This window comes from Bubalus kerabau, chromosome 5, assembly GCF_029407905.1.
Source record: "Bubalus kerabau isolate K-KA32 ecotype Philippines breed swamp buffalo chromosome 5, PCC_UOA_SB_1v2, whole genome shotgun sequence".
Lineage (NCBI taxonomy): Eukaryota > Metazoa > Chordata > Mammalia > Artiodactyla > Bovidae > Bubalus > Bubalus kerabau.
The window spans coordinates 56,781,671-56,801,866 of NC_073628.1; the positions used below are offsets into that span (position 1 = coordinate 56,781,671).

The 20,196-nt window shown below is 45.9% G+C and overlaps 2 protein-coding genes across 5 annotated transcripts in view; both read right to left on the reverse strand.

Moving 5' to 3' along the window:
- Positions 1 to 6,144: 6,144 nt before the first annotated feature.
- TMEM81 (transmembrane protein 81) lies at positions 6,145 to 8,681 on the reverse strand. Its single transcript, XM_055581733.1, has one exon. The coding sequence runs from the start codon at positions 7,344 to 7,346 to the stop codon at positions 6,516 to 6,518; it is 831 nt and encodes a 276-aa protein (XP_055437708.1). The 5' UTR covers positions 7,347 to 8,681; the 3' UTR covers positions 6,145 to 6,515.
- Positions 8,682 to 8,824: 143 nt separating this feature from the next.
- Positions 8,825 to 20,196, reverse strand: part of RBBP5 (RB binding protein 5, histone lysine methyltransferase complex subunit) — a 39,708-nt gene continuing 28,336 nt past the window's right edge. For 3 of the 4 annotated variants that reach the window (XM_055581730.1, XM_055581728.1, XM_055581729.1), the window contains exons 11-14: positions 19,741 to 19,810; positions 19,140 to 19,369; positions 17,540 to 17,731; positions 8,825 to 10,850 (exon numbers count right to left, since the gene is read on the reverse strand). In XM_055581730.1, coding sequence (XP_055437705.1) covers positions 10,822 to 10,850; positions 17,540 to 17,731; positions 19,140 to 19,369; positions 19,741 to 19,810 — 521 coding nt within the window. In that variant the 3' untranslated portion in view covers positions 8,825 to 10,821. The remainder of the gene's footprint in view (positions 10,851 to 17,539; positions 17,732 to 19,139; positions 19,370 to 19,740; positions 19,811 to 20,196) is intronic. The other variant, XM_055581732.1, reaches the window with a different exon arrangement.

Genomic DNA, 20,196 nt, shown 5'->3' on the forward strand with positions numbered 1-20,196 from the left:
GAGGAAGGGGGCCATGCTGAACGGCCATGACCTGGTTAAGGTGGTCAAGAAGGGCAGAGGGGGCTGTGAAGATCCTGCTCAGGAGGCTCCGGTGGGTGATGGTGGGGTGATCGGCAGGGCTGGCTTCCGCCCACGGCATGTGCAGAGTGCCAGAGGTCCCGTCTTCCTTTGCCTCTTGAGCTGGCTTCTGCTGGGCCCTCAACACGCAGTGCTGGCTTGGAGCCCCCTGCGCCCCTTACTTACCCTTGCTTCAAGAAGAGAGGCCAAAGCAAGGACAGGGATTCCCCAAATCCAGGCCGCAGGGGAGGCATAACCAGGAGACTCCCAAGCCTATGTTGTGACAGGTGGCCCTTCACGTACGGGAGCAGCAGGACAGGCATTGTGCGGGGGACAGGCCCCCTGAGCCTGGTTTCTGTAGTTTACAGTCAGAGCTCTATTTTGTTATGGTTTTTAAAATTTTTAAGTCCTGCTCTATTGTTCTGGGCAGGTTTATGTTGATGTTTACCCACTACAGGTTTTAACAATGTAAGTTCACATGCCTTCTCTCTGCCACCACAGTGCCCACCGCCCTGGCCCTGGCCCGGGGGATTGCCCCCCTGGGCCGTCCGATCAAACCCTCCTCACCTGCCCGTCCTTCATCCCCGTGCGGTGCTGGGGGCTCAGCTCCGTGACCGCTCTGCCACTGCAGAGACCCAAACCCGCCTCGCGCCCAGCCTGGCCCTGCATCGCTGTGAGGTGGCCTGTACCCTGCTCTTGGAAAGGGGAATCTGAAAGGAGGAAACCTCTTCCCAAGGTCTCGTTCTTTCTTCGTTGCCTTAGCTGCGGCAAAAGCAGGACAGGTGTCCAGATGCCAGCCCAGAGGGCCGAGCTGCGTTGGCGCAGGACCTGTGTGGCTGCAGCTGCGGCCCTCGGCTTGCTTGAAGCCAGAGACACAACCAAGAGTCTTAGTTCTGAGGGGGGCAGACCAACCCTCTTGGAAACCCAGGAAGGATTTTTTATTAGTAACTAGGAAAACTCAGCCTCAGGAACACCTGAGCCCTGTGTAGGGAGGACTCATTTGGGGGGACTCAGAACTAGACAAAAACAGATGTTCCTGCAGGCCGAGACTTCAGGCTGAGAGCCGATTCAGACCGAATGAGACAGGTGACCTGAGGGCACGCAGGCGTGTAAAACAGAACAGCCTCTTGGGGCGGTGGCTGCACAGGAGCTTGCGTGGAGGCGGAAGGCAAGATGAGGCAACTTCTGAGTCCCTCCCTGCCCGAGGCCGGCCTGCCACCACCTCTGCTTGGATGGGCCGAGGCTCCCTCCTGCTGTGGTCATGCCGAGCCCCGGGCCGGCAACCAAGGGGGAACAGCCACAAGCGAGCACTTCCCTCTGCAGCTCAGTGGCCAGTGAGTGCCTGAGGACTGAGGGCAGAGCGTGCCTCACGGCCTGGGAGAACCTCTGCTCGGCACTCCAAGCTCTGCCTGGGGCCCCTGCCCCGGTCCTGGCCCCGCCGTGCTGTTTGCCCCACAGCCCCGATGTGTGCCTCAGCTGGGAGCGCTCTCTCCAGATGCAGCCTCAGGGCCCAGCAATGTCAGTACCCCCGCTGGGCCTCAGATGGCACAGGCGCTGCCAGAGAACAGGAGGGCTGTGGACCAGGGGCTCTTCGATAAAACAGCAACAGACGCCAGAGAAGACGTCTGCAAGACCTTTCCTAGGGGGCTCTGGGGAATTATGACTGCTGTGTCTTGGGGTCTAGGTTAGGTGATGACTGGAGGGGACGCTCTAAGTGTCCCTCAGGACTGGCATTCTTGGAATCAAAATCAGTGCGGGGGCCCCTGCACTGCGGGGGAGGCGCACCCCAGGCATTCTCTGCCCAGCACACACCACTGCCTCTTGGCAGTCCTGGAAGTGGTCTGGTCTCTGGGCAAGAGCCTGGGCTGACTCCAGAGTGCCTCACCCCTTTGCGTCTTCCCCGCTGGAGGACTCTGCTCGTCCTGGTCTCAGAGTGTGACCGCCTGCTGGCTCCTCTTTATGGAGGGGCAGCAGGGTGCTCATGCCTGTGTCTGCAGCACAGGGTTGGCGCCCTCTTTCCCTGGCTCAGGTCAGACCAGGCTTCATCCTGGAGACGAGTGAGGTGGCCGGAGAGGCCCCTGGAGTGGCACAAGGGGTAAGATGGGCACTTAAGGAGCTTCACGGAGAGCTCCACAGAAAGAAGCGCCCAGGAACCAGCTGTATGTATAGGCTTTGGGAAGGCAGGACAATAAAGGAGAATGAAGAGGGAAAAAAGATGGGTCAGATAGCTTCTCCCAGTGCTAGGAAGCCTCATACCTTCAGATGGGGTCCACCCTGCTCTGACCCCGACTCCAACCGACACACCCTCTTCGGGGTCTGCATAGCTTAGAAAAGCTTGCAAGGGCAAGGGTTGGGGCTTCATTGGACCACTGTCAACTCGGCTTTTGTTAAAATGGACCCGCTCCCACTGATCTGTTATTACCTGCCTCTCTCACACTTCTTGTAATGGTAGTTATTTATTGACTCTGGTAGCGGGCAGTTCTTAAATAAAGATGGTTTCTCAACCTGGTGAGGCAGCTGCCACCAGCCGTGGGCATTTTTATCCTCAGACTAAAGCGTATCTCCTTGTCCTGTTCTCTAACGCCAGGCAACCTTCCGCACAGCCAGCTCTAAGGAGGCGGCACGTGGTGTGTGCGGCTGTACCCCGTACTGTGAGGGGAGAAAAATCAGGCCGAGCGGCCTTAAGGCAGGCTCCGCGGAACAGAGCAGAGCTCCCTGCCCAGCTGGCTCTCCCTGCCAGGCGGGCAGGAAACCGTGTTCGTCTAACGATGCTGTTCTCCGCTCCCCTGCTTTTTAAGGCATTTGAGGTACAACCTCTCCTGCTGCTCAAGCGTCAAGTGTTCCTATGAACTCTTAAGCCGAAATGGTGTAAAGCAAAGAAGCAATTACTTTTTTTTTTTTAAGGGAAAACCCTCTTCAGATATCTTTCAGTTAGTGAGAACAGGTACTAATGTAGGTTTCTCATAACTCCAAAGTGGTGGAAAGTGACCTTTCAAAAAGCAGGAGATACCTGTATCAACTCAACAGTACCAAAGTCGTCTCCCTGCAGAGACAGAGTGACCCCCTTCTGGGAAGTGGGTGCCTCCAGCCTTGGCTCGCAGCAGCCTAAAGGATTTGAATTTCTAGCCAACATTTTCCAACTACAACACTATTCTGCATTCAGCATTCTCCACAACATCTATTACACCTGAGACACAGGACACACGCAGGCAGCTGTGTGAGTGTTCACTCTTTCAGCGTGAAGCAGGTAGGGCCCTGTGCTGATTGCGCCTGACAGCTTCCATCAGGGAAAACAAGGTGAGTGGAGGCCTGCCCCTGGCCTGCCGGGCACAGGAAGCCGAGGCTGACCGTGAGCCCCCGAAGGGCCACACAGCTTCATTCCTGCTACTTTGCACCCAAAGGGATGCTGGAAGCACTGGCCACTCCGGAGCCCAAATCTGAGTCAGGCAGCATCTCCTTGATCCTTTAGAGACAGACCACATGCACAGAATTCAAAGAACTAAGTTGGGTTTGAGGCTGCACTAATGCATTTAATTGGGTTTTGTTCTCTTCCCAATTCAGTACCCTCACATCTTCAAACTAATGCAGAATGCTCTAAAGCTAGAGCTGTAAGATATTCCATCTCATGTTTGACTACTGGCTTACAATAGAATGCTGGAGAAGTTCTTTAGTTCTTCTTAGGTCTGTCTTCCATCTGTAAAATCAGAACACACTGCACCCCTCAACCCCCCTCATCAATGTAATATTTATGTTTTACGGTCCTCTTTCAAAGCAGAGCAAGCTCTCTCCTGAATGCTTCAGCAAAGTGTCCAGGACTGAAGTGACGGGCTTCATTGGTGACATTCCCCAACTCTGTGCGTGTCTGAGCCTCCCAGCTTAGAGCAGTTTGACTCACAGGATCTCACCTGATCCTCACAGTCATGTGCTTCAAGGATGAGGACTGCGAAGGGGCAGTTAGCTTGCTCCATTACACAGAAAGAGGACCAGCCCAGGTCTTCTGCGTAACATCCCATCTGAGGTAGAGAATGGGAGAGAGGGTGTGTGGAAAGTTTAAGGTCTTTTCAAAATAAGAGCAATAGTTAAAGACTCCCTATGCATGCGTGAAGGCCAGTGGTTCTCAACCTTTGCTATATACCAGAATTATCGAGAAAACTTCTGAAAAACAAAGATGCTTTTGAACACATGATTTATATGTACATAGGGCACACAAACGGCCTAGAGGCAGTGACCTTCCAGTGGCAATAAGCGCATGTGGCACCCGCGCCGTGGTTTCTCGACACTACTTCCCACACTAAAAGGAACCAGAGCCCCTTGGAGGCTCAGGTTTGGAGTGCCTCTGAGGCGTCCTACTGTTGCAAGGACATGCTCAAAGTCAAATGGGACACACCAAAAGGACAAAAGAGCTGGCCTGAAGGGACTCCTGGCCAAAAGGGAATAATTTGAACATCAAAAATATGACAACAGTAATGGGTTATATATAATTCACTGAATAAAAAGGAGAATCCACTGAAATCTCAGAAGAATAAAAACAGCGCTTAAGAGAAAAATGCAGTGCAATAGATAGAAAAATGAATTTAAAAATCCATCATTTTTCAATCCCTAACATGTAATAAGGCAAAGATTATGGATTCCAAAACACCTGTGAATGTTTTTTTAGAAACCAGGTCATCACAAGGCATCACCCCACAGATTACAACAGGAAAACAATCACAGGTACACCACTGCAGAGACCTGGCAGTCACCGCCTTAACCGAATGATCAAGCTCAGCCAACAGCGGCCACCCTGACACTGGGCCTCCCGAGGTCGTGCGATAAGTACATACCATATTGCTGGGCTCTTGTCAGAAATGTTTAGGATTCATTCCTCAGGAATCGAATCATGAGGAATTAACTGTGGGACATGTATGCAAGACCAGTACCTCTTCAATATGAATGTCATGAAAAAAATGTAGGGGATCTGTTGTAAAATAAGACTTAGGAGAAATAATCAAATGTAATACATGAAGCTTCACTTGACCCTGGATCAAGCTTGAAAAGCTCCAGGAGTTTGTAAGTTGGGAGAAGCGAGGTACCAACTACACATAAGATCAGGGAGTTGTTGGTCACACAGATGATGTCCTGATTGAGAGACATGACTAAGGGTGAAAGGTCGCTCTCCGTGACTCACTTCCAAGTGTTTTATGTAAAATCAGTATGTATTTAGAGAGGAAGAGAGTTGGAGCAAAATGTTTTGCAATCAGTGAATCCAGTTAAAGGGTCTATGGGTGCCATCAAAACTTTCAACTTTTTTATGGGCTTGAGGTTTTTATTTAAAACAGAAGAAATAACAGAGATCCACTGGTCACGATTTAAACTGAGTTAGCATCCTCAGGTTGGGACTCAGGAATCTTATTTTTCAAAACCTTATCTGGGTGACTCGGACATACGGCCAGAGAAGATAACCACTGGTCCCAGTCTTATTTCTGCTACTTCATCTGTACTGACAGCAAAGGGAAGGGAAGAAAAGCTAATTCTCTCAAACAGAATCAGCTCAGTTGGTGGCCCAAGAGCCATTTCCCTGAGGGTTCCACAAGCCAAGCCCATTATCTCAGACACAGCCTGAATGACCTCTTAAGACTGGATTTCCTGTTGAGGAAGGGAGGTACTAGCCCTCCCTCGGGGGGCCCTGACTGCTCTAAGAAACCAACCTGACCTCTCCAGCAACATAAGCTTCAGGGCACTGAAGTTGCTAGAAGGATAGGATCAGGAAGCAAGCCAAGAAACCATTCAGGGGAAATCTACCAGCAGAAAAATCCAATGTTTCACCAGGAATTCAATTTAGCCCTAAGCACGGAGGCTTCGCCTGGGAGGTCTAAGGGTGGCAAATGACTTACTAACATTCATTGACTGTCTCTTACACACTCGAGTCTGCATCACCCTCGGCTCTGCCACAAATGGGCATATGCCGCGAACAAAGCAGTTTGTTCAATGTCTGTTCTAAAAACTCTGGTGTGAGTTTAACCCAAAACCACACTGATTATGGTCGGACAATTTAAACGACTGACAAGAAATTTTACACTAAAGAGCAGAAAAGGTTAGGTCTCCGTATAGTTATTGTGAATTATTTTAATAAAGAGGAAAAAACTGCTTTCACTAGAAAAGCTGTCATATCCTTCTACATGATTATGCTGCTCGGAAGGGAGATCACGGTAGGAGGCATACAAGCTGTAAAGTGCAGAAAATTAATGCAAATGTGGAAGACACAACTTGTCCCAGGAGTAGGGAGATGCCTGCAGTCAGGGTTCCTGGGTACCTGGTGGGCAGGGAACAGCTGGAAGGGGTCCACCCGGGACACAGTTAGACTTGCCCACAGCTACCATCATGCTGCCTGTCCCACACGCTCCGCTCAGTTCTTTGGTAATGGAAGTCTCCCTCTTAGCCAGCTCACAAGCGGGCAGCCAGAACACTCCCCTGAAAACCTAGTCTGGCTTCCTGAGCATCCCGCCCTTTGGCAGCAAGGCCTGTAAGGTCTCAAGGCTGGCACTGCTGTGGATCACGCTCAGCCTGCCGCACAGCACGATGCTCACCAGCACACCACCAGTCACGCCACCGGCAACTCCTATTCCCACAGCTATGGCCACCTTCTTTTTCCACGGTGGGTGCTGAGGCCTGGAGTAGTTGTCCAGATTCACTTCCAGGCCTTCGTCCACTAACTTCTGATCCTCGGTAAGGGACTGATGGAAATTCAGGTTCACCAAATTAGGAGGAAGGACCCTCAGCCCAAAATAGAGCCTCTTGACAAGTCTCAAGTTTTTTAACAGCTGCACGTCACACCGGTAGGTCCCAGAGTCATACTCTTGAATGGACTGAAACTTTATAAAGTAGGAACTGGCTCGGAAGGGTTTGAAGACTTCATCATCAGTTGAGATGATTCCCCGAGCAAGTCTCCAGGTGAATCGGAAAGCTTCCTGCCCGATCTCCAGGATGTCTGGACTCAGACAGCTCAGCTTAAATTCCTTCCCTATGAGAAGGGTGAAATGGAGCATTCCACAGAGCCAGTTGGTCAGACATTCCAGGCGCTGAGACTTACACTTCCTTCTCACTCCATCGGGGCCCACCTCACAGACAGTCTCTTCCTTAAAGCCAAGGCCACAGGTGACAGTACAGGTCGTGGCGTTGACAGTAACTTTGCCCACAGCTTCCTGCAGTTTCTCAGGGATGGCCAGCGTTTTAGGTGAAGTCACCACCACAGGTAGACAGAAGGCCAACACCAGGCTCCCAGGGATGAAACCAGTGGCCGAAGTCTTCATGTCTTAGAGGCATTTCACTACCCGCAGCCAATACCTGAGGTGTTCCAGCTAAATCCACCACCACGTCATAACTCAATTCCTTTGACATAAGATAGCCTTCAAAGTCAAAAGATATGATGCATGCATTGTCGATAAAAAATTACAATTAAAGTCTAGTCCTTATTAACAGGTGAGGCCACAGGCAGACAAAAGGCACAATACTGCTGCTTTACTATCTGTTTGCTAACGACCACCTTCCCAAAGTCTTCACTCTTTTCACATCTTTCTAATGAATTTAAATCCACCTCTTGGGAAGACAGATGAAAAGGCTTCAGAAGCTGAAGTGAATTTCCAAATAACCTCAATGCCCACTGAGGCTATACTGTTCCTCACCCTTCCCAAATTGTGGAATCTGAATTCAAACGTTCCAAAATCCCCGTTAAATCTGACCAAATACTTACTCTAAAAAGAGAGGGTTAATTTGAATTAAGCTATCATCACCTTTAAATGCTCCTAAACCTTCTATTAAAAGGATTAAGGACTCTGGACTAAGATGCAAGTGACTTCCTCTTCCTAAATTTGTTTTCTCCTTTGTAAATTAACAACTCCTTGCCTATTTCAGGAAAGTCACTTTGAGCATCATATGATAAACTGTACATGAAAACACTTTGTAAAGTGTGAAACACTCTTCATGTGTAAGGAATTTTAAAGAGAAATGAAAATTCATGAAGGCAAGGGCCACGAGGTCTTCTAGAATCAATGCTTAGCAGGATAGGCAATATTAAATACAGTTTCTCACTTGTAGGCACTCTTCCTTCCCAAGGTAACAAAAGATATATTCTGGGGGAGAGAATACCTAAATCTCCCTGCCTCTCAGTCTAGTCCCTCCACCCCACGAAACACGGAAGGAGCTCATAATCCACTTGGGTCAAGGTTGCTAGGAAACAGCTGTGATGTCAGAAAGATTCTCAGTCACATAACAGGGAAGATTTGTAAACAGACACTCAGATTTAGAGACGATTAAAATCAAAGACTTAAATATTCTTATTCTTTAGAGACAGTTAAGTAGTCAGTGGATTTCAAAGCTATTTAATTTAGGCAGAAAAAGTGCTCATGAAGAGGAATTTATCTGTAGTTACACTTTAAGAAAGGCCCCTGGGAGGCAGGAGGCACCCCGCAAGTGTTTCTGTGAGCTCTGGGATGTCTCCTAGCGCTGCGGCCTCCACAGTGCAGTCACACCTACTGAGCAAAAGAATTTGGAGAGAGGTCACTCCTAAATGATCTAACACAAATTTGCTTTGTTTATTTAATATAATATTTTCCAGAGGCAGATATCTAGACTACCAGGCCACCTCTCAGCCCTTCCAGCTCTGTACTTCCATATAGAGAAGATCTATTAATAACATTAACCAAGTAAGCTGTATTTTCTGTTGCACAGAGTGAAGAGGCTGGTGACTTTCAGAAGTGATCAGTTGTCTACAAGCAAACACCTACACCTGTTCTTTAATAAACATCCGATTTTATTTACAAAGCATTAAAGCTTCAGCAAGAAGTACCCGAGGCTAAGTCTCCTCTCATACAAAACTACAGGACATTAAAAAATGCCGAGGGGAGGGGAGGGTGACAGAAGGGAAAAAAGAATATGCATATATTGTACAAATCGAGAGAATCAAACTGAAACGGACACAAGATTTCAGGAGCTGCAAACAATTCCAGAAGCATAAATAATTATTAGGAGCTGCTACCAGACACCCTGGCAGGGCTGACATTGATTTTCTCAGGAGCCAGTTTAGGAGGCGGACAGAGGCTGAACACCCAAATGCTCAGGCAGAGGACACCCGGCTACTTTGCAGAAATAAGGCAGAGGCCGCCTGTATCACACAGTTTGCATACTGTTGCAGTGTACAGTAGAGAGAGAAATGAAATGGAAATAATGTCCGCAAAACAAAAACATGCCTAGTGACCCACCTACCAATTTCAACCACTGGTCTGATATGAAATAGGAAATGAAATTCACAAAAGGAGCATCTGAGGAAAAGGCAGTGGCATCTAAAAATATAGACATTTGGCCACTGGTTCAGGGAGAGCTCTTCAACTACTGAACATTTTGGTTCTAGAGACGGAATGGAAGAGACTCTTGCCGATGTGTTCTACTTTGATTTCTATGCTAAAATCCAAAAAGCAATCAACTTGTTTAGCTACCTACTGAAGCAACCACCAACCAACAGAGATTTCCCAATAAGCACAGTGTTTAACTCTCCTTTGAAAATACCGTGAAATGATGATCCAGACTGAGCACTTCCAGTCAGCTCAAGCTCTACTCAGAGGGGCTAGAGAGCCTTCTGCACACCTCGTTTCTTCACTCTGGATTTTCAGAGAATTTCAAACACCTGGGGGCCACAGCCATCCAATCTGCTAGTTTTTATACAAAGAACAGCAAAAGCAAAAATTAAAAAATTTTAAAAGCTAAGCAACCTTTCACAGAAAGGAAGTGACTGGAAACACATAGGAAGGAAAAGGAGCGTGGGGAAACACGATGACTGATGGGAAGGACAGATGTCCACAAGCAATGATAAAAAAAAAAGGTTCCTTGATTTTTTATTTGAATTGTGTTGTTGCTGCTTTGATTATGGACGGTTTTATTTAGTCCTTGCATAGATTCCCCCACCCCAGTAGAAAATAAGCTTGTTCAGAGACACCCCGGTTTGTTTTTGTCTCTGGAAGCCAGTACAGGTAAAGCAATATAAACTACTAATGATTCTTTGCTGGAGACCAAATGAAACTAGCTATCTTCATAAACCATGATTGAATGAACCAATACTGGAGAGAAACATGCAATGAGAAGAAAACCAAGAAAAACCCTGACCCTCTTACAGCCCAGCTTGAGCAAAATGTTACAGAATGTTAAAAAGAGGAGGCCTTTCCTATCTCTCTCTCAGAAAATCTGAAATCTTCCAAGCACTTTCTTTCCTGCCCATCCTTTGTAACAGACTATGGAAATATAGGAGGCATCTGGTGAGTAGGTAACTTTAAAATGGAAGAAAGAATGTGCAAACCGAAGTTTTTTCTAGGATACAGGCAGCAAAATTTCAGGTAAAAGTCAGTCACTCAAGGACATGCACTGAGGAGCAAAGGCAAGTAGGAGATAGGAAGTGAGAAGCCGAAATGGTGCTGGGTACAGGGAAGACAGACGAGCAGACCAGCAATCTCCTCCAGCAACATAACGAGCATTTTTAAAGAGTCAAAACTCCTGTTTGATGTCTTCACAAATCCTCATTCCTGAGAGTCTATTTGGACTTATGCTTGAAAGGGAAGGGACATATACTCTTCTTCCATAATTCACTTCTTCATTCAAACATAAAATTCACTCCTTCCACCTCCTGGGTGGAAGACAGAGGCCTTTGTTTTAAATTAAAGTCAATCTCAGATGACTGACCACAGTGTCCAGAGGCCACATGATGGCAAAGTAGGGAAGAATGAAGAACTTCAAGGGTCTTCATAACAGTTCTGAGATTGCTCCTCCTGCTAAAGAGATTAGAAATAAAAAGATTTATTTAGTATCAACTTAGACCAGTTACTTTCAAGAACAGAAATACTGATAGATGCTAAAAGAGGCATTCCAAGCAAACATGAGCTAAGAACTCCCCACCCCTCCACCTTAAGTTGAAACCAACTCCAACTCCCAAGTACCCTTTACCGAAGCAACAAATAATTCAAATCCCAAACCATGCCCCCAGGCCTTTTCTCAGTGTTGCCCCCAAAGGGAGAAAAATGGCAAAATGATCAGACTTCTACACATTTCAAGCTGCTAACTATTCTCCCAGGTGTTAACAATGCTTCATATTTCAAAAAGAGAAGCAAGCAAAGGATAGGAAATTCTAGGGTACTGCATCTTTCAATCTTTCATACATTAGACTAATTCACCACTAAATGATTAACGATGAACAAAACACCCTTGTTCAAACACCCCTGTTCCTTAAGTGATACCCTCAACTCCTCAGAATGCAGGATATGGTGGAATGTGAATAAAACCACTGCTGGCATTTCTGTGCACCAGCTGATTAATAAATAAAACCCTAAATAGTGAAATGAACACTTCCCTGGTCACTCCACAGAAGCTGTTTAATCTCTGAAGGACATCCTGAAATGGGCTGCTGTGAAATACTAACTAAGAAGTGGAAAAAGAGAACAAGGTGAAGAAAAGTCCTCCCAGTGTTATCTGGAATGGAGAAGAACATGCTACTTGAAGGGAAAAATGGTTTAAAATAATTGCCCAAGCTATTAAAAAAAAAAAGAGTACCCACTTATAATTTGCTTTTAACCCGATTTTTAAAGTACAAGCACATATGAAAACTGGCAATAAAAATAAATTCCAATTTGCCTGAGAACAGACTGAAACTCTCCTGGGTGCTACATGTTAAAAATATTTCCAGGCAGGAATACTGGAGTAGGTCGCCATTTCCTTCTCCAAGGGATCTTTCCACATCTGGGATCGAACCCATGTCTTCTGCATTGGCAAGTCGATTGTTAGCATTGAGCCACCTGGGAAGCCCCAGAAGTGTACTTAAGCTTTTCAGATATTTCAACATAAAATGTAATGATTAACCTCTTGATTTGTAAAATAATCTGAGATAAAAGAATCTACTCCACAGGACTTTAAATACTTTTAAGGTAGCTTTCACGATCATTCCCACAAGAACTCTGACCAATCTAAGTTTAAAAACAGGACACAACACTGACATTTTAAACCTAAATCATGAGAGGAAAAGTGGTGTGCATTTTATAACGGCACTCAAGATGATTAATAAGCTACATTGTACCGCTCATCTGAGGTCAGTTAGTGTTTTTTCTTATTGCCCTCTTTCCTGTGAACAGACCAAAAACAAAGCTTGATGAGGCGTCAGGCAACAAACCAGCACCAGAGCAGCACCTCTGCGAGGAGGACAAGACACACAGAGCAGCGAAAAGCAGATCTCCAGGCGAGTTAAAATCTGCCCCGAGTGTTATTCAGCTGCAACATAACAACAGAAACCTCCAGCGATAGAAAATTAAGAAAAATTCAGCTCATAGTGAACAGCTGCTATTGTTACCTCCCCAAAGCAGCTAAGCCAGGGTAGCCTAGAAAACACTGGATATTAATTTTCAAGCATTACCTTAGTCAGATAATAAGACCACACAGAATGACAATACCCAACTAGCCATCTAAAAACCTGATCTTAGCAGGAATTCATAGATTAGTCTTTGAGAGACTGATCATGTTTTTAAAGGAAAGGGACTGGGGCAAAGCCCCTACCAATCATTTAAAACCATCAGACTCACTAAATGAACAGGAAATGGTTCAGAGGCCCAAGGTGCGGGGCCAGAACCAGGAGCGCGGCGGCGCAGGGGGCCTGAGGCGACACCTCCACTCGGCCTGGCCCCTGCCGCCCTCGAGAAGGAGCGCCACCGCGCCCTTCAGGCCCGCCGTCCACCACCCCCCGCGCCCTTCAGGCCCACCGTCCCACAAGGCCTTTAGACCCTTCCTACTGACGGCGCTCACTGCCAAGGAGCCCTACTTCTTGGGCAATCCTTGAGTGGTCACAGGGCAACAGGGACTCTGGTGGTTCTGCTCACATCTCAGTGTTGATCCTGAAGACTGTCCTCTGGAAAGTGTAAGGTAACTAGGGGGAATCTGACAGATGGAGCAATGCTGATACAGACTTTCTGAGAAGTCCCCAGTTCAGAGTTTCCCTCAAGCTTCACTGACGGGCCCTACCACAGAAAGTGCGTCGTCATGGACGTGGGTCCACTGGTCCTATCCAATACTGATGAGCTGTTTGACAGGGAAGAATTTTCGAGCCCCAGATTCCAGATGGCTAGATTACTTCTATTGGTGCTCTATTAGTCTTCCAAGTGTCCCCTGAAATGCATAATCTCCTGTTGCAACATGCAACAGACTATAGCAGCTTTGTCAAGACTAATCGGGGCTTACTGAACAGTTTCTTCAGTTAACTGATCAATTATACATAGTAACAAACAGCTGGCATTTATCAACTTGAGCAGTAGCCTACACCTATAATCCTGCCTTCAAACAATTTGGCTCTAGTGCAAAACTAGGGCATTTATGGGGAAGTAAAGTCCACAAAGCACTGAACATGCAGATACTGTACACCCGTCCGACTGATCTTTGAGGATGGTTCCACCTCAGCCACTGAGGATCAAGCTTCATTTCTTAATATCTGGTGGAAAACACACAATGACAGCAGCTGCTGCTTCACTGAAAACCTCCAAGATGTGGAAGAATGTGAGACATGACTGTTTATTACCTCAAAGACCCTGGGGAGCCAAGCGAAAATCAACAACATGTGTTAGCCAGCCTCTGGGCCCTCCAAAATGGTACTGGATGAAGCCCCACCCAAAGAAATCCACACAAAAGATACGATAGGTTGTCTCGAAATGGAGACCTCTGACGGCCCACTACGATACTCAGCGTCAGCACTCTCCCCGAGAGTCACGGTTTTCACGAAGATCCCACACGGCAGCTAGTGGCTAAGGCCCTCTAAGGAAGGGCTGGCACTCAACCACATCACCCCTTTGGGCCTTTTTGACGATCCTGCTCCTCCGCACACTCTGGGGTTTCATCTGGCCATTTCGGAGATCCATATAGGAAAAGGGCAAGGAACCAAGGTAAGAGAACAAGATGGGAAGAAGGAAGTACAGATTATACAGGCAAGTATGCAATGTACACAATCATGTCGTTCTTCAGTTGCTTAGTCCTGTCTGACTCTTTACAACCCCACGGACTGCAGCATGCCAGGCTTCCTGTCCTTCACTATCTCCCAGAGTTTGCTCTTGTCCATTGAGTCAATGATGCCATCCGACCATCGCATCCTGTCATCCCCTTTTTCTCTCGCCCTCAATCGTTCCCGCATCAGGTTCTTTTCCAATGAGTCGGCTCTTCACACCAGGTGACAAAAGTATTGGAGCTTCAGCATCAGTCCTTCCAATGAATATTCAGGACTGATTTCCTTTAGCATTGACTGGTTTGATCTCCTTGCCATCCAAGGGACTCTCGAGAGTCTTCTCCAGTACCACAGTTTGAAAGCATCAATTCTTTGGCATGCAGCCTTCTTTATGGTTCAAATCTATATATGATTACTGGAAAAACCATAGCTTTGACTATACAGACCTTTGTCTGCAAAGTGATGTCTCTGCTTTTTAATACACTGCCTAGGTTTGTCACAGTTTTTCTTCCAAGGACCAAGTGTCTTAATTTCATGGCTGCATTCACTGTCTGCAGTGATTCTGGAGCCAAAAAATATAAAGTCTGTCACTGTTTCCATTGTTTCCCATCTGTTTGCCGTGAAGTGACGGCACCAGATGCCATGATCTTAGTTTTTTGAATGCTGAGTTTTAAAAGCCAGTTTTTTCACTCTCAAGTGCCCACCAGAGCAAGAAGCAGTTTCCCCCACAGTCAGTCCCTCCCATCAGGAATCCTGCACAAGTCTCTTATCCTCATTCATCAGAGGGCAGACAGAAGAAACAAGAACTTTAATACCATGGCCCACAGAGAACCACCATCACAGAAAACTAACCAAAATGATCACATGGACCACAGCCTTGTGTAACTCAGTGAAGCCACGAGCCATGCCGTGCAGGGCCACCCAAGACCGGGGGGTCAGGGTGGAGAGTTCTGACAAAACCTGGTCCACTGGAGAAGGGAATGGCAAACCACTTCAGCATTCTTCCCTTGCGAACCCCAAACAGTATGATCATGAAAAACTGGTAAAATGTTTGCAGTAATTGAGGCAGTTCTTTTGTCTGTGTTATAAGAAAGCACGTCCTCACTCTGGCCTTGTTATGTACAAGTCTCCCCTAGTCCTTTTAAAGGATGAAGTCATTAAAATAGCTGCCTCTATTTAAGGCTGACCAACTGAAATGCCTAATAACAATAATGTAGAAAATAAAAATCCAGTCTGAAGCAGCCTGCTATTTCAAGACACAAGTTTTAGCCTTTAAGGAGGTTTTAACCCTCTTTTAACCTTGTCAGCTAAGTGAGTGGGAATAAACTCCTAACAGGCCTTGATAGTGATAACCACTCTGCTAGAAGGAGCTCTGAAATGCTGACATGTACACACACCATGTATTTTACACCTGCCTCAACATTTCAATGCAGTATTTTGAGAACTTAAGGGAATAAAAGAACCCGTTCATTTAGGGCTAAGTAAACTTTGCAACATTCTGATTTTCAGTGTTATTTAGATGTTTTTGAAGCATAGCTAAAAAACACCACTGCTCTTATACGCTGAGCCATAAAACATAGAGTACTTCATGGGACCTTTGACAAAAGCCCAATTTGGCAAGTGCCAAAAATATTTAGTTACTATTAATGGCCATAAGAAAAATCTGGTTTTTAAAAATTTTAAATGGTTTATTTACCATATACTTAGTATTAAAAGAGCAAATGGTTAATTACATACAGATTCTGAAGATACTGGGAAACTATGTCAGAGTAAGTAAATTAATTCAACATGTTTGCCAACATTTTAAATCATCCTGAAGCAATTTAGCATTTGAGGTCAGGGAAATTGGTTTGAAATTTAAATAGTTTCTCCTGTAGTAGCATCAGCTTATGCAAGAAATGGGTTATGGAAGGATCATTTTTTATTTACATTAGTCAATTACTGACCTGAAGTCTTTGTTAGCAATACCCATATAACTTGTTCTAGGGCATTTTTTAAAATACATAGACATGGCCCTAAATGAACTGAATGCGGAGGTGATAAATCAGTGGAGTACCATAAATACCGTTATTGGGGGGGAAATGCTAGTGCCCTCGTGGTACGGTTTAAGACTGTGAAAATCTAGTGAATTTGAGGGGGAATACTCAAAACGAGGAGGCACTGAGTGCACTCCGGCTTCTCTGTGGGAGAGAACTGATGCTCACAATGTGCACTGGGCTTGAGGAGCTCTGGTTTGCATTCTAGTGCATATCCTCACATTTGGATTAACACAATTAAAACTTTTAATATGGTGGGAAAATCCCCTCAAATATAACCACTGATACATTGTTAGTCCTGCCTCCAAATTTATAGACCTAGCCACAGAAAACTGAGACTACTGTGCTAACTAAAGCAGTGCCTGAAAGAAAAGTTTCCAAAACCCAACAATGTTTCAGTAGAATTAAATGCTAAATTGATTACTGTTTTCCAAACAAAAGACCCTTTAGCCTAGATTCACAAGTATTTGATAGGAAACTGAAACTGTTCTCCGTCCTCCAATAAAAATCCCTCAAACCTAGAAAACTGCGAAAACTCGGTAAGTATCAAGAAGCTTAGGTATTAAGAAGCTACAAAGTTTGTCTTTTGGATAATATCTTGTGTTTTGTTTTTTTTTTTTTAAAAAAAAAACAAACCCCATCTTCTTCCTTAACATGACAGTACTACTAACAACTCCATCATTGTTTCTAGAATACTGAGAGAGAGAAAACCACCACCTCTGGGATTTGCACAATTTGAAGAGAGAGAAAAAAGATGATACAGTTAAACAGTCAGGGGCTGTATAAAGAAGCTCATATTTTTGGTTATCTGTGGATCTTTGAGACAAAACAAAACAAAAAACATAGAGGCAAACATAGATGAAAATATTAATTAAACGAGGGGTTCTTACCCTTTTTGGGGTCATGGATTCTTAAAGGAATCCTGTGAAATGTATAAGCATCTCCCCCACAAAAATATTCACACAATATTTTGCACATAAGATCAAGGGAATGGAGAGCCCCTGAAATATAGTTGCAGACCCAAGGTTAAGAGCCACTGAATTAAGCCAAATCTGGTTTAGCCTGCCCTTGGCAGCAGCTTAATTTGGGAAGTAGTTAGGCACAGTAGGACTTTGGGATGTAAGAGAGAGCTAGACCAGGCATCAACATTTAGAAATTATTCAAGTGTAGCAGGTAGTTAATGCTGTTAAAAAGAATTTTTGAGGGGGGGGGGGGGGGGCGGAGATCAAGGGAATGCAGATCCTTGAAACCTAGTTATGGACCCAAGGTTAACAGCCACTGAATGAAGCCAAATCTGGTTGAGCTGCCCTTGGGAGCAGCTTAAAACTCAGAGAATTATCTGCCACTGGGGAAAAGGAGGGAAGGAAGGAAAAAAATGTTGCAGTTAAACGGAGTCAGGGGCTGTACAAAGCAAGGCCACGAAGAAAGCCAGACAGTGCTCCCAATGTGTCCTTACCTGTCAAGGGCTGGCTGAGCTCCGCCTGCACTTTACCCTTCGCTGATCCTTCCAGAGGTAAACCTCTGTCCCCTTTGTAGAGTTTCGGTTTAAATGGAGAATCTTTCTCTTTACCTTTTGATCCTTTAGGCCGGCCTGCTTGCTTCTTCTTGGATTTGCCATCCCCCTTCACACCCAGTAGTGGATGGACTTCTGTAAAAGGACAGATAGGCTTGGAAAGGAATCCACACGTCTCCCCAAGCAAGCACATGCATGCCGCCTACCCATGAGCAAAGAGTTTTGTTTGTGTCCCAAGTCCACTAACACAAGAAGAAAAGTTTGTTTTGTTATTAATTATAATACTACAAAAGAGCAGCCATTACATGAGAAATAGTTGCTTGGCCAAAAGGCACACATAGCCTATATGGTTCACACCAAGCTATAGCAGCTCTCTTAAAGCTCAACATTCAGAAAACTAAGATCATGGAATCCGGTCCTATCATTTCATGGGAAACAGATGGGGAAACAGTGTCAGACTATTTTTGGGGGCTCCAAAATCACTGCAGATGGTGACTGCAGCCATGAAATTAAAAGATGCTTACTCCTTGGAAGAAAGTTATAACCAGCCTAGACAGCATATTGAAAAGCAGAGACATTACTTTGCCAACAAAGGTCCATCTAGTCAAGGCTATGGTTTTTCCAGTGGTCATGTGTGGATGTGAGAGTTGGACTGGGAAGAAAGCTGAGTGCCGCTTTTGAACTGTGGTGTTGCAGAAGACTCTTGAGAGTCCCTTGGACTGCAAGGAGATCCAACCAGTCCATTCTGAAGGAGATCAGTCCTGGGATTTCATTGGAAGGAATGATGCTAAAGCTGAAACTCCAGTACTTTGGCCACCTCATGCGAAGAGTTGACTCATTGGAAAAGACTCTGATGCTGGGAGGGATTGGGGGCAGGAGGAGAAGGGGACGACAGAGGATGAGATGGCCGGATGGCATCACCAACTCGACACACATGAGTTTGGGTGAACTCCGGGAGTTGGTGATGGACAGGGAGGCCTGGCGTGCTGTGATTCATGGGGTCACAAAGAGTCGGACACGACTGAGCGACTGAACTGACTGACAGCAGCTCTAAATAGAAAAGGGATATCAAAGACCCACTGATACTCTATGGCACAGGTCAGAACAGGAGTGCACATGCACGCACTGGCATGTGGAAGCAGGAAGTGAACGGGCTCTGGAACTCAGCAGACCAGGCAAGAATCCAGGCTCTACCATATGACTAACAAGGCTTCCAGAATTAAGACTGTCCAGGTCTGACCAGTATTATACTTTACCACCTAATGAGAATGTGGGAGGAGAGGTAGAGGAAGCCTGAGACTTAAACAAACTGATCCAGACGTCAGAAGACTTAAAGCGTGTTATCATAGGAAAAGTACTGAGGGCAGAATCTCCCCCATTTTAAAAGAGAAGTGAAAGCAGATAAAATTGTTACAAAGCTATAAAACACTACAAAAAAGACTCATGGAAAACTTCCTTTAAGGGAATATCAGCCAGAAAGGATATTACAGGTTGTGCTGGAGAGCGGGTCTATCAGGTGAGAGAGAGGAAATACGGCCCTTACCATCATTTGGTACTCCTTGTAGTTCAATATTGGTTGTTTTGGGTTTCTTCTTAGGTGGCTGGGACCCGTCTGCTGAAGACTGCCTCTTCTTCTCTGAACTAGCCCCTTCGTCCATCAGGGAGGTTTGGACTGCATCCGGTGGGGGGCCATAAGGATTTTCTTCTGGGTCTTCTACCTCAGGGGCAATGGGTAAATATAATAGAGCCTTTGAATCTTCCAGTTCTTCATCACTATTTGGAACAGGATCAGAAAAGGGATAGGAAAAAAGAGGAGAAAGTTGCTTAAACCATGAACCCTTCCTCTAGGGCAGAATCATCTAACCATAAGCAACAGGTACGGACCTAAAATTTGACAAAAGCCAAGATGGATAAAAGAAAATCAGACAATATGATAAAATGAGTAGTAAAAATAAATGGCATAAAATTAATTACTTCACTTCCTTAAGATTTTCTATCAAGGGAGAATGGAAGGGACCTCTTGCACATCACAGGAGTTAACTCTTTGAGCCTAAAGGCAGACGGGACTGAGGAACAGTGGGGACTGAGCAGCACACCCAGAGACTGAAGAGGAGGCGCACCCTGAGGCCTGGCCTCCAGCTCACCTGCTACAGAAGGCCGCGATAGGGTCCACGCTGGTGACATCCACTTCCTCGTCCTCTGCGGCGTCAGCCCCTGCAGGGCAGAAACACAGTAGGGCTGTGAGAAGAAGTGGAAGACTGCTGCTTACATGCAGCTTACGATGTTCATAAACTGAAATCCAGGAGAAACAAAGGAGGAAAATCAGGCACACATTTAACTTAGTCGTCTGGCAAATTCGTGCTGAACTTCCACCATATGCTAGACACGGGGGATACAGCACTGCCCCAGAAAGTCGGGAACAGTTTTTGTGTAAAAGCCCCAGTAGTCTAATTGGGGAGACACAGAAACGGATAATTTCAGTTCCACAACGTGAGTGCTACAATAAAGGCATGTGCAATGTGCCAAGGAGATGGGAAGAAGAAACAACTTACGCACAAGTTTGAGAAGCTTTCCATGCAACACAATCCAATAACACCAAT

Coding starts and splice junctions, on each gene's coding strand:
- TMEM81 (XM_055581733.1), bottom strand. CDS start 7,346: ATGAAGACTTCGGCCACTGGTTTCATCCCTGGGAGCCTGGTGTTGGCC.